At 42.7% G+C, this 14,023-nt stretch overlaps 1 protein-coding gene across 2 annotated transcripts in view; it reads right to left on the reverse strand.

Moving 5' to 3' along the window:
• rims3 (regulating synaptic membrane exocytosis 3) overlaps positions 1 to 14,023 on the reverse strand; it is a 37,385-nt gene that overhangs the window by 12,739 nt on the left and 10,623 nt on the right. For both annotated transcript variants that reach the window (XM_047605379.1, XM_047605378.1), the window contains exon 3: positions 11,263 to 11,585. In XM_047605379.1, coding sequence (XP_047461335.1) covers positions 11,263 to 11,527 — 265 coding nt within the window. In that variant the 5' untranslated portion in view covers positions 11,528 to 11,585. The remainder of the gene's footprint in view (positions 1 to 11,262; positions 11,586 to 14,023) is intronic.

Genomic DNA, 14,023 nt, shown 5'->3' on the forward strand with positions numbered 1-14,023 from the left:
ATAAATGTGGCACAGAGTTAAGTGTGGCTTAGTGTTACTCTGCCCGTAATGATAATGCATGGGAATTAAACAAATCTAATTTCCTGTGGTGCGTGTATGCTGTTTTCGTGTGTGAATTACATTAACAGCTCAGGCAGGGACATGAGCCAGGGAGTGGTCAACGTGAAGCAATTAGCCTTCCCCAGCACCACGCTGCATAGGAAATGATTTCTTGAAATCTAAACCCTTCATGTATGGCAGGATGTCTGTCAGTGAGTTAATATGCCACACGAGCTCCTGTCTAATTGCAATTAATTACAATGAGGAGAAGCGTAATCTAATTCAGATGTAATTTCCTCTTGATTACTCGACTCTGCGGCTGGCGACCGAATGATGCAACATGGAAGGACGATTTATAGGGGCGAAGCACATGAGAGGAAACAGATCACTTAAGATGGCCAATTTAAAAAAGCCGCAAAACCTTCCGCTGCACCTTACGTAACAAACCACTAACATACACACCAAGTCAAAGAAATACCTCTGTGTGCGTTGCAAAATAAATTTTTGGGCATTGATTAGAGCAAGAAGTTCTCTCTCCATATTACAGCTATTTCAGGCAAAAGGGAGGATGACATTTAAGTCTTAGAAAAACGAAGCTAAATCTCTTATTCAGTGTTTCCTGCAGTGCAGCAGCAGCAGCAGCCTCCTGGTGCCATGAAACGGATTTTGAAATCAATCTGCCTGTATGTTCGCAGCGGCCAAGGAGGAACTGTAAGTGTGTGTGTGTGTGTTGCTCCTATGCACCAAAAGCTGCTCGCCCCGTCCACCTTCTCCCCTCACACCATAGCTCTCTCGTGTATGCCCTGTGCGAGCGTGCGTTTGCTGCACTCCACGTCGAGAGGCGTGGTAATGACACCGTGATTAAAGGTGTTTCACACACAGACACAGATACACACACACACAACGCGGTGAGTCATCTCAGACACTACTCAGTTCAGTGACACAGACTGCCCGTTAAAGCTGTGCCACGGAGCCACTAAGTGCCGTTGCTTATTTTCGACCCAGGTTGCTAAATGTGAGAGCTCTTACTCTATTAGCGTGGGTTGCCAGATTGGCCGGGATAAATATATATATACAGTAAGAAACTCGGCTGGCTCCGTTCGCAAGCTCTACACAATGACACGCTGTAATTATCTGATTTACTGGGTTGATGCTGCTCTCTGTGCATTTTCACAGCTTGCTATAAAGGCTACCTCAGTCTTGGATTACAGTATGGAGTGATTTCTGATCATAAGAGACATCATCATCTTAAAAAGCTTTCTGTATGTTACATTCGGTTTCAAAATTACACAGAAGAATGAAAAACCTTGCATTCACGGCATAAAGTGTAATTCCTGCTAACAATCGTCAACAACTGTCATTGCTGACACAAAGTGGTGAAACTGATCACATTTCAGTGAGTACTGTGTTAATAGTGGAAAATAACCACCACCCAGGACATGCTCAGGTTGGTCGACCTTGCCAAAAGACCATACTGCGAACGTCTGGGGTAGAATCACAATCCACAGTCTGAATCCTGCCACAGATTTAGCTGAACTCGAACTGTGATCACATGTTAAATTGCGCAGATGGTAGAATTTCACTTCACAAAAATCTTTGCATCCTGTTTTTGGTTTAACATGACACTGATCAGGCGTAACATCATGGCTAATATTGTGTAGGTCTGCCTTGTGCCACTAAAACAGCTGTGACTCATCAGAGAGTGGACATGGTCCTTCTGAGATTGTCCTGTGGTGTCTGGTAACAGGATGTTGTTAGTGGGGGCCTTTGGGTCCTGTGGGTTGAGGTTAGGGTCCAGTTTGGGATCTAGTGAATTCAGGTCAACACCTTGTGCTGTTCTTCATGTTTTTTTTTGATTTTTTTGAGTTGTTTCTAAACCCCTAAATTTGTGTGTGTGGCTGCTTCCTGCTGGGGATGGCTGCCGAAACCAAGGAGTGTCATCGCTATGGTCTAGCCTAGGTGGGTGGTACACGTCTAAGTAACATCCAGATGAACGCCTGGTCCAAATGTTTCCCAGCAGAACATTGCATCGTCACAAGATGGTCAATGTTATTTACTTCTCCTGTCAGCGGTTTAAATGTTGCGGCTGACCAGTGTGTATGCTAAAAGTTCTGACCGTGAGCTGAGACTTACATCTCAAACTCCCTGTCACGGCTTGTTTTAAAATGTTTGCTCCATCCACCGTGTCGTCTCTTCTTTACAAAGAGAAGTCACACCTCCAAGCTTCCCGTGAGCGCCGTCCTAAATGGTCACATCCAAGCAGTTTTGCTTACTTGATTACTTGGATAGTGCTGTTTTTTTATTTTGTTGCAACCTGTATCTCAACATATCGAATGTCAAATTAACACCATCCAACAAATAGAGTACATAAGAGCATCTGATGCCCTATCCCTAGGACAAGCTATCAACATCGTGAACAGTTACAATAACGTCTTATTTGAACAAGTTACAAATATGAAACCGCTCCTCTTTCCTGATGCAGTGACATAGATGTTTAAATAATGTGGAAGAATAAACTCATGCTACTAGACTAATAAAATATTCTCCATTTTTTTGGACCTTGACACCATCTTAGTACGGTGAAGACATACTGCTGGTCAACGGTGCGAAGTGTCAATTGTGGAAATCCATTGTAATTCCCTGATTTGTATAAATAACTAAGCAGTTCTGCAATGGTTGCCAGGCTTTAAAGCTAAAAAGGATTTGGTTTAGATGCAGTGTTTTACAAGCAGTACATACACACACACACACAATAGCAGAATGTCACAAAGACACATTTGGACGGATCACCAATCTGTCTGGCTAAGAATAGAGCGTGGAGCGCAGACGAGTTGGTGGGCGAGATTGGGAGAACGTGATAGATGCTTTGAGTGAAAGTGAGAGCCAGAGAGATGGAGATGAGTAGGGGAGAGATAAAGGAGGGGGGGAAATTAAGACGTCAGCGAGCCGAGGGGTAACACAAAGAGGGCGATGAGGCGGAGCGCTAAGTGGAGAAAGGGGAGCCAGAAAGAGGAGGGAAAGTGATCACCGGTCAGCTCGGCCGGTGTCTGGTAGCCTCTGGAAGCACCAGTGGGGAAGAGAAAGCTTTTAGAGACATGAGTAAGGTTTCAGTTTGTATGTGTCAGGAGAGCCGATGACTCAACACGCTAGAAAGAAAGAAAGAAAGAAAGAAAGAGAGAAAATGAAAGTGGAGGAGCAGGAGGTGGGGTGAACCCGCAATAAAGCTGCAGTCTCACCTGAAATAGCAGTTAAAAAGACGCAAATAGATTTTTTTCTGTTAGTCATAGCGAATATGAATAGATGTCAAGTGCCGTCATCAAGTGAAGTAGCTATTACTATGAAATTCATTACCGCAGCTCAGATGCTATTTTCCAACCATTTATTGGCTTTTTATTCACTGCTGCACGTTTTATTCGGCCTCTTCTGAGCTGGATTCTTCTGACGTGTGAGAATTTTAGGGGCTGATTTTTCCCTCAAACGATCTGTTCACCGTAAGCTTTCCAAAGGGCGTCTGCCAAAATTCCTAAAGAGTGTTTCCTAGTTGTTACTCAGAAACACAGCTAGAAGTAGGGCATGGTGAGTCACCCCAAAAACACCCTGAGAACCAGAATGCCAGCTCTGCTCTTTCGTCCACTGTAACATAGTGCAGACGATATGTAAAGGCCGCCTGCTTTAACTAGTGGAGGCCTTTAATGTTCCAGTGTTACTGCTGAGCCTCTTTCTCCTGTCACAACACTTTTGATGGCTTCCATGTCCCTAAATATAAGACAACCAATCATTCATGAAAAGAACAAGATTGTTAAAGCACAGCGATTCAATTCAGCTATGCTATGATTTTCAGTTATGAGGGAAGGGCTGAAACTATGATGACGATAAGGGGAGAGAAGATATTCATCCAGACACAAACAGATCCCCTCAGAAAAATGGGTCCTCGACTATCTCTCCTCTGCATCAGCCTGTCCGGCAGAGCTATCTCAGAGTGGGGGAGTGCAATGTTCCCTTTGCACATATTGAGCGAACTACAAAGAGACTTTATGCACACGGTGGTCCAGGAAAAGTGATCCAAGAGGAGCTTCAGTTAAACACTGTCCTGTCAAAAGTCAGAGAAATGCAACGCAGAAGTGCTATTTCCAAAGAGTAGTGACGGGAAAAAGGAAGGTAACAGACATAACATTATAATATACCTGATAATATTAAGAAGAATAACCTATTCTGGGAATAAAAAATAAATTAGATGTAAGTGTGGTTGTTTCTCTTTTATCTTTAGCCCTGTGATAGACTAACTATCTGCCCATGAAGTACCCTACATCTCATCCAATGACAACTCGATAAGCATCAGATATCTGTGACTCTTTATGGTCCTTCATCGAAAACAATTAGGAGGTAACTTCTTCTTGTACTAAATATGACACCTTTCAGTTAACTCCACTCCTTTAATTCCTTTAAAACAATGTGTCTCTAGGGCTTTTCACATATTGATATTAATTTTGCTGGCAATTTGTGTGTTTGTGTGGTTCGAGTAGCGTAATTTCTGTAGCTGTCATGGCTCCATAGCTTTAGTAAAGCTAAAGACTTCTTTATTACAAAACCATAGGCTGTGAAAAGAAGTGGAGCTTGACACCAACCATTGGTTTGTGGACCAGCATTTTGAAATCTCCAGCCAGAAGTTGAATGAGAGTTCATTACACTTTGGCACAAAGTTGTTGTCTGTTTCACATCAATGTTCGACCTCAGCAGGAATCTTCGTAGACTGCACGTTCACAACACTTTCCAGTTCCTGCATTCCGACAAATAACGCCGATATAGCCCCATTCCAAACAGATCGTCTTTGAACAGGTTGAATTTGAGCAAATATCGAAAGTTGTCAGTGGCCCTTTACACTTAACAGTGCAATTCATAGCAACCTGATGCCATCTGAAACTACAGATTGAGACTTTACACACGAAGAAAAAATTAACTGAGATAATAAATCAAGTGCACCTCCAAAGACATGCTCATTAAGCTAATTGATTGACCCCAGGTGTGAGTGTGAATGGTTGTTTGTTTCTGTGTTAGCCCTGCGATACGCTGGCGACCTGTCCAGGGTGAACCCCGCCTCTCACCAATGACAGCTTGGAAAGGCTCCAGCAACCCCCATGACCCGAGTGAGGATAAGTGGTGGTAGAAGATGAGATGAGATAAATCAAGTGTTCATTACTTGATTTATTTCAAGTTAATTTTCTGGCTCACGCTCTCCTTGGCCGCAGGTTTAAGGCACTCGTGGACTGACTTTACCTTTCAGGTACGTCTACTACGTCCACTGATTTGATGCAGTCCATGAACATCAGCTTCATTGCACAGTGCTGTGGTTCGTGAAATTACACCAGCCAAATTAAACACTTGCTCCCGGAGCTAGAGTTATAGTCAACCAACTCTAAAATGTTTTCCTGACAATAGAAAGATGTTTGCAGCTGGTTTCATAACAAAGTTGTAATCGATTTAATGAGCGAGCGAACAAGTAGCCTCTTCGCGTGTCAGGCATTTTTGCCTCTGTGCATCTGTTTCTTTTCCGCGTCTCTCTGGAGGACTTCGAGCAGCATAGAAATAAACAAAGAGAAGGACAATTTAAATAAAGAATATTTAAAGGAGCTGAAAGTGGGGTTGAGAAAAGAAAAGGATGGGTGCTGGGTGGGATGAGGAAGATAAGTGGAGCAGAAAGGAGTGAGGCGTTTGAATGTGAATGCGCACCAGCCAAACACACACAAACACAGAGGCATGTATAAGCTGGAATTGGGTGGGGACTTGGGGGAGGGGTCCTTTCACTTGAACCACACATATCGATGCCTGGCTTCCTTTAATACAACTCTCCCGGTCTCCTGCATCTCGTCAGCTGCGCTCGTTTCTCTGCAAAACCTTGTCCCTCTGTGTGGACGGACAGCGCTGGGAGCTGGCTCTGTTTTCACAGTCACAGATAAACCTGCTCAAGAGATAAGACCATGTTCAGCAGAGGAGTGACTCACCCATTAAACCTGGGGAACCGCTTGCTTGCGTGTGTGCGCGCGCGGTTTTCTCCTCGCCGATACTAATAATAGCAGGTAATAAATAGAACACAGACAGAACCAAAATGCCATCCGCAACACTTGCCTGTTACAAAACCCAGAAAAAGGAGGCAACGAAACAGTGGGAGTCTGGGCTGTGGATGAAACTGCATGAGGAAGAGATACAAAGATACAAAGACCTTGTATGTAGGAATATATAGAAATAGCTTGCATCAAAGGCAGGGAGTTATATGCGGAAGAACAGCTTACACAAGGACAAAGTGTACTTTGATTCATCACCGAGGAAACTTATGCAACATCCCTTCCTTATACAATTTGTATTTAGTTTGTTCCTCTATTCTCTGATCTCTAACTCTGACGCATTTATTCACATGGTGTTTGTTGGGAGACAGTTCAGCTGTATGAGAAAACATTGATTACGAGCTCAGCAGTTATTCAATTAATTTGATGAGTTGTGACCCCCTCGAAACATTTTTTTTGGAACCACCTGAGGCCACGATATAATTGCACCCCTTAGCTAGACGGAGGTCTCAGCTGTCGTCCGAAAACGTTGACAAGACTCGAGAATACGCCCTTGTCCTACTTCAGACGTCTGAAAACAACTCATATATATGAAGCTTCTGTTTGACTGGTAGATTTTTGTTTTTATAATTTAAGAGTAGTATTTTCTCCCATTCTTTAAATACATTTCTGTTTCTATTGTCCACCTTATGGTTATTCTCTTGTGTCTCATAGGGAAAGTTTAACCAACACAGACTGGTGTCGGGTGAAGGGCCTGACAAGTCAGCAAACATCTAGCTTAAGGAGTTGTGTGTGGGGAACTAATAACGCTGCAGTGGTGTTTGTTGTGCGGCTGATAGGCTTTTGGGAAGGCGTCCAAAAACACTGACTCAAGTGTCTTTGTAGACTCATTTCTCTCAATAACAACTGTGAAAGTACTGAAATAGTAATCCATAAGTTTTGAATCCCATATCTCCAACATGTTAAATATTATCTGGCAGCTGATGCCTGCGAGAAGTTTAGGTTCTTTTAATTCTAATAATTCTAATTGTCAAAATCAGAATTGTAAAGGATAGGCTTGCTAAGATGAAGCTAAAATGAGGCAACACGGTGCCAAAGATAGCGATCAATGGGGGGGTGGATTAAATTGTTTGTTTAAATTGTTTTTGAAAGACGTTCCAGAAAAGGTCAGATCATTGGACAGTGGTTGAGCCTTATTTAGAACTTAAATAAGGAACTTTATCATTTCATTATCTGTTAAAAAAAAGCGACATTTCTATCTATGTTGGTCATTTCGAAAATAGCATTCAGGTCTTGCTTTGACGCTTCCACTTGTTGCATAAGATCTTAACAAGAGAGATCCTGCTGATAGCTGGAAAGTGACTAGATTCAATTCACAAAATGGAGCACAGTTAGTACATCCCCTGCAGAAACTCTGACACAATAACAACACCATAACCACATTACCTCCTAATAGCACTTTAATGGTGAGACGGTGACATATTTCTCCATCATCTCCATTCGCTTAGTCTTTTCTAAACCTTTGTGTCTCCATGCCGAGTCATCTTCTCTATTTTCTTCTGTTTACGTCTTTGCTTTAAATTATAACAGCAACAGACCGTCCAACAGAAGCTGATTTTTAGTTACATAAAAGGGCAGAAATATCCCATCGAGAATAATGAATGCATTTGAGCCGTATTGAAGGTTTGCTTCCTCCATGACGAGCATTAGCAAGCAAATGGAAAATATCGATCAAGTACATGAATGTATCGGTTCGTTAAGAATTACGATGCCTTTTTCACATTCCTGACATTTTTCTTCTCTCTGGACCAAATGAAACTGTGGCTCATTGGCCATTAGCTAGAAAACAGAGCAGGTCAGACAAGGTGAGGTGACCGGACCGTTTATGACTGCTGATCAAATCTAACCGAGCACAAAAGAATGCTACCTGTCGCTCTTGTGGGTCACGTATCTAATTATATCCAGCAGATTCGGAGGCAGGAACACAGTGAGACCATCCCGTCAGTGGACCATTGAATAAACAACCTTGTTTTTCTCAATCAACAGGTTTTCTGTCTCAGCCTAGCAAAGTTTTGCAAAAAACAGTAGCGCTGTGACATAATCTCGTTGGGTGAAATTTACGTAAAAAACCTGAACTGATTCACCTTAAACCTAAATCAATTGGAACATTGACTCCCAGAGCCAACCTTGGGTTACTTATTTTGGGGACGCATTGATCCGACTGTTTCCGATACTCAAGGCATGTGCCAATATGGAGGAGCAATGGAACACGCTCTCTTTTTCCCAGATTCGAAAGCCGCTTTTACCGACTCCTGTGCGCACAAAAGATGTAATTCTGCACGATTCTGTGAGCCCCTCAATCACCTGCGAGACGCATCTGCCCTGTTAAACCAATATCACTGTGCATAGCTGCAAACCATAACAGAGATTTATTTATACCTCTGCTCATAACCTTTGAAAACTCATATTCACCTGTTGCTACCACAAGGAGGAAACGCTACAGCTCTAATGCGGAGCGACGTGGTACGGATGGAAGAAGAGGGAGCGGTGCATGATCCTGTGATTTTGTTCCAGGCACGATGTGCTCTTCTGGCAGCTGAGAGCGTCTAAATTTAGACACACCCCTCGTCTCCCCTTCCCCTCCTCATCCTCAGCCCCTCCAAGCCTTCTCGTCCACGCTCTCCCCTGCATTGTGCTCTCCTCATCACCACAAACGCAGGAGAGACACGAAAGCCCCTGTGGTGAAAATATCGACAGCTCTGCCTGCGTCAGACAAGTGTCAGCTGTGCCTGAGTGCAGCAAGCCCTGTGTGTGTGTGTGTGTGTGTGTGTGTGTGTGTGTGTGTGTGTGTGTGTGTGTGTGTGTGTGTGTTTGTCGCGTGTGTGTGTTAAACAGCCATCTCAGACTGATGGCTTACAAAAACAGGTAATAATACGGGATAATCATCCGGGGTTATGTTGCTGTGTTTGCCGCCCATTAGCCACGCGACGGATGTGTCATAGATGGCATCGTAGCATCTATCTGATAAACTCACACGTTTTCTGATGTTGTGCTTTCGCCTGTAATCCTCTGCTGCTCGCCAACATGGTCTCTTTCTTCTTGCTTATCTCTCAGCGTTGGCTGTCACTGCAGACAGAGAGATAATCGAACCTGCCCGGTCCCTTTATATTTACTTCGTACGTTTACAGCCCAATAAAGAGTGTATTTTAGTGAGATGAGAAAGAAGCTGAAGGAGGATAAAAGAGAAGTCCTTCATCCACGAATAATAAAAAGTACAAAACTATTACCATAGTAACATACTCGTGCTCATTGTGTAGACCGGCCCATGATTCAATAATCCGTTTGCAGATGCAATTGATAATTTTAATTACTTTTCAGATTGCTCTCTGGCTTAATCAATAACAGCCTAGCATAAGTATGAGTTCATCTATATTTTATATATATGAATAATCTAAATCTGTAAAACAACTGGTCAGTAAAGCTTTAAAATAAATGAGTAAATGTAATCAGGTACATTCCAGCTGTGGATGAATATCCTGAACATCCCAAGACTAAGCCTGAGTGACGAAATGTGTTTTAAATTCACAAATTAAAACTAAAATAAAATAAGGTCAAACTATGGAATATTATTTGATGTTTGACAGATTATTTTTACAATGTTATATGCTCAGATTAGTTATGTTGCATGTATGATATGTGTATATTCAATGTTCGTAATAGAGTTTCTTTTGTTTTTTCCATTTTTTTTTTTTTTTTAAAGAAAGAGCAACGGTAAATCTTTGACTGCAACTAAGAGTTAGCTTCATTTTATTTAAGTCATTCAAGTCATCATTTATTACATGACAAATGTCCAATAAAAGTGATGTGAGACCATGATGAAATCTTCAAACTGCCAGCTTGGACTGACAAGCTGTCAAAAAGTTCACTATCAAAGAAAGCAAAAACTCACAGTCAAGAAGCTAGAAAAAAAAAATCTTTGAGGCCTGTTTGCAAAAATTATACTCTATAATGATTAACTATCAACTTTTGTTTAAAAAAAAATCACCAAAAAATATTAAAACGGTACCGCTATCGAAAGAATCTGAATGACACCCAGGCAGCTACACAAAGCAGAACCCCTCACACCTTGTAATACAACCCAACACTTTCACAGAACCAGCTGCACAAACTGTACGACAACAGCAAAGGAAGCGGGAAAGAACGAGCGACAGACGAGGACAAGCCGTTCGTCAGGGTTCAGTGTTCTGCACCGAAAGGAGAAACAAAATGTGCTGAGAGGACGGCAAGGAGATGAACAACGTGTCTTTCACTGACGGACGAAGGAATGAAGAAAACATTTAGCTGCTCTGGAACGAGCCGCATCCCCCGTGCGCCTGTCGGCCTCTCGGCTTTTACCAAGTCTCATGTGTGACACTCATTCCTTCTTTCCACCAGGAATGAGTGGGCTTGTGTTCGTAACGGGAGAAACACTATTATTGTAGCTACACAGAATCTGTAATTATGCGCCACGGGAGCTATATTAGAACATAGCGCCACTATCGCTGTGGTACAGCCGCCGTGAATACTCGCTGCTGGTACTGCAAACTCGCTTCAGAGTTCAGCTTACAGTGCTGCTCCCAATACCACTGCAGGACTCATTACAATGATAATACCTCAAAAAGGTAAAGCCACTGAGAGCTTGTTGAATAAGATATTATAGGTATTAGAATTAAAGCAGTGCACCACCAAATACCCTTTGGAGTGGATTATGCTGATGTTATTGTACGTACACAGAAACAACCATTGTTCTGTGCGACATGTATCATTTTAATGATTGCAGGAAGGTATTAAATATTTTCGGAACGTTAAAGCAAAGCCGTGGTGGGTCGGGGTGATTTGTAGCTTTGAATTTAAACCCCAATTAAAATCAAAAGATTGATATTCCACCGAACTATGTCAACGAGCGATTGAAGCGATTAAAAAGGCAAATGCAATCGGAGGGCAGAAAGCGAAAAGAGAGTAAGAATAAGGACAGGAAAGAATAAACATCCAAAAGCTGTGAAAAGAATGGATGAAAGAGGAAGAAGGTTAGGAAGAAGAGGCATAGTCAAATCAGAGAGGATGAAAAAGGAAAAGACATAAATCATGATGAAACTTGGATTCAATCAACCGCACTGAAACTGACCTTGCTGGTTGAGCTGCTGCGTGCTCTTGCTCCACTGCGACAGCCCCACTATGGCCACCATCTTGGCCCCCAAACTGGAGCGCCGCTTCTTGTTGCCAGCCAGGGACGCGGAGTCTGGACCCCCGCTGCCGGGACTTTTCTCCAGGTTGTACATGGCCCCGGAGATGCTGGAGGAGCGCACCACGTTCCGGGCCGCCACGCTCAACCCGCTGAGGCCGCTCATCCCACCCGGGCTGGGCACCTCCACGGAGCTGCTGAGCATCATGGTCCTGCTGGACTGGAGGGCCGACGGGCTGGGTGGGGGGTGTGAAGTTGGAGCGGGGCTAAAGAAAGGACACAAGAGAAAAATTTGAAAAAAAAAACAAGGTGAGGGTAGAAGTACAGGGAGGTTGGAAAATAAAAGGATGACATACAGTGTGCCTGATAAAATACAGTGTAATAGCTTGTCTTACAGTAGCAGCGGCTCCCCGGGGCTAAAGGACAGCATGTTTAAATTTCAACCACAGTATGGTTTTTCAATTACATTGCCCACTTATTGCAGGGGCAGCAGAAACGACTTCCTAAAGCATGAAAGAGCAGTAAAAAGTGAAAAGCTCTAAAAACTTATTTTTGATCTCCAATAGGTCTGAAAGAAAACAAAGAACACAAAGGTCAGCATGCGTGGACGGTGCAGATGGCTGCACACTGTTCAAGTGAGGTAAGATACTGTATACCTCTGGCCTCACACACACACACACACACACACAAATGTCAGGGCTGGCCTGCTGCTGAGGAGTGACCCTGTCAGCTGGTATTTGTCTCGTGTGTTTTTCTGGAATCTTCTTTTCTGTCTGACCTTATACAGCGACAGATGATAAACTCTTTCGCTCGAGTCATCACTAGGTGGCTGAATCCTGAGGGAGCGCCGGCGTGCGAGTGCACACACTCGACGAACTTTGAAAAACTTTGTAATATGGAACCGATGGACACAGCAGCCTTTGTTTGCAAAGCTACAGCTATAATTATAAGCCCCTTTTCACAGTTGATAATTTGACTTGCTGTAGTAGGAAAGCACAGCTGTTACCAATAACATTAACAATGGCTCTATTCTACTCAAGTGTCCTTGTAAGACATATTAGTGTGACAACTGCTGCGTTTCCATTACTGCTAGAAATGCGCAAAACCTAAATATTGCAGTAAAAAACTGGTAACGGAAAAGCCTACATTAAAAAAAACTCTCAAATATCAGTAAAACACTTTTACGTGCAATTCCCAGTCACCGGCATCACCGGAGATGATGCAGGGGGTCATGTGACCAGTTCATCTGAAGTCCATCTTCCTCAAAGTGAAGTCTCGCATGATGAGAATTTAAGAGAATTATCGCGAGACAAGTCTTTACGAGAGTTACAGCTCATTCACGAAACACCTTTCAATCGAAACAAGAACGAAGCGTAATTATCAGAATTTCAGAAATGTCGCTTTTATTTTGCAAAAAACTGTACTGGAAACACAGCGACTGAGCCAGCACGCACAACACCCACCCCCAAACTAAATGCAATTCAGCTGAAATTTTCACCTGTTTTTTCCTTCCTGCAGCAAAAAGGCCTCTTGTCAGTGAACACGTCTGTGATCCAGTACCTTTGTCAGTCACCAAGTTTGTTATCTTCCCTGTCCCCTCTCTTTATTCCTCCTTTCTTTCCTTTTTGCTAACATCAGACTGATTATAAAGCGTCAGCCTATGGGCACATAAAATATGTAGTGTACTGTGGCCAACATCATGCTTTTACATCCCTTTTAAATATTTCTCATTTTTCTCATTCCTCCTCTCCTATACAACTAACTTAATCATTGCAGTCCGTTCTCTCATCATTTTGCACCTTCCTCTTTTGCCCTGTCATATGTGCCCCATGTCCAGCTCAGGTGAACAAGCACAACAGACTTAATATGTAAGATCATGCAGCGGTCCTCGGCTACACACAGGAACGCTAGAAGATAAACTAAAAGGCTCATACATCAGTATACTGTATGTTTAATATCTTGACCTCAGTTTAGCATGCTACAATTTCCTAATTAGCCTTAGCATGGGTTCAAGTGATGCTAATGAGAATTAAAGCTTGCGTTAGCTTTGAAAGCACTGGGTCAAAGGCCAAAGTTTTAAACAGACTAAAATGTGGACGTTATGGTGGTGCTATAAGAGAAGTTAGAACCCACTGGGACAATCCACCTAACGTCTGTTGAGATGTCTCACTCATAAAAGTCAGGGGCCCGCCACCATTAACTGATTTCATCATCGGCACACTATGAATGTCACTTCATGGTCTATTCATCAAATGGTTGTTACTAACAACTAATTGAAATTTCCATCTCAAGAGTTAGAGCTGATCAGTTTACTGGTTCGCATCGAATATTTTTTTTCGTAATGATATAATTTTTTAATATACAGGCATACCAGTGTATTTGATTACACAACTCTGGCCAGTCCCCGTTTTGGATGACCTGTCCACCGGCTAAAGGTGTCTCTAGTTTAGTTTTTATGAACGAGAAAGAAAATGTTGCACGCAGACTACAGTTATTACGGTAGCCAATCGTGCTGCTATTGACATTGAAGACATAGCAATTAAAATATGTTTAAATATGAATAAATGTGTCAAAAAAAAGAAACGTAACTGTCCCCGTTTCTTCATTTCATCTTGATGACATTTCATTCTTATTTTTTTTATCTCGATGCTATAAACGTCCCCGGATTTCCACATTAGCAGGCAGTGCCCACACAGATTCATGC

This window comes from Mugil cephalus, chromosome 14, assembly GCF_022458985.1.
Source record: "Mugil cephalus isolate CIBA_MC_2020 chromosome 14, CIBA_Mcephalus_1.1, whole genome shotgun sequence".
NCBI classification, from domain to species: domain Eukaryota; kingdom Metazoa; phylum Chordata; class Actinopteri; order Mugiliformes; family Mugilidae; genus Mugil; species Mugil cephalus.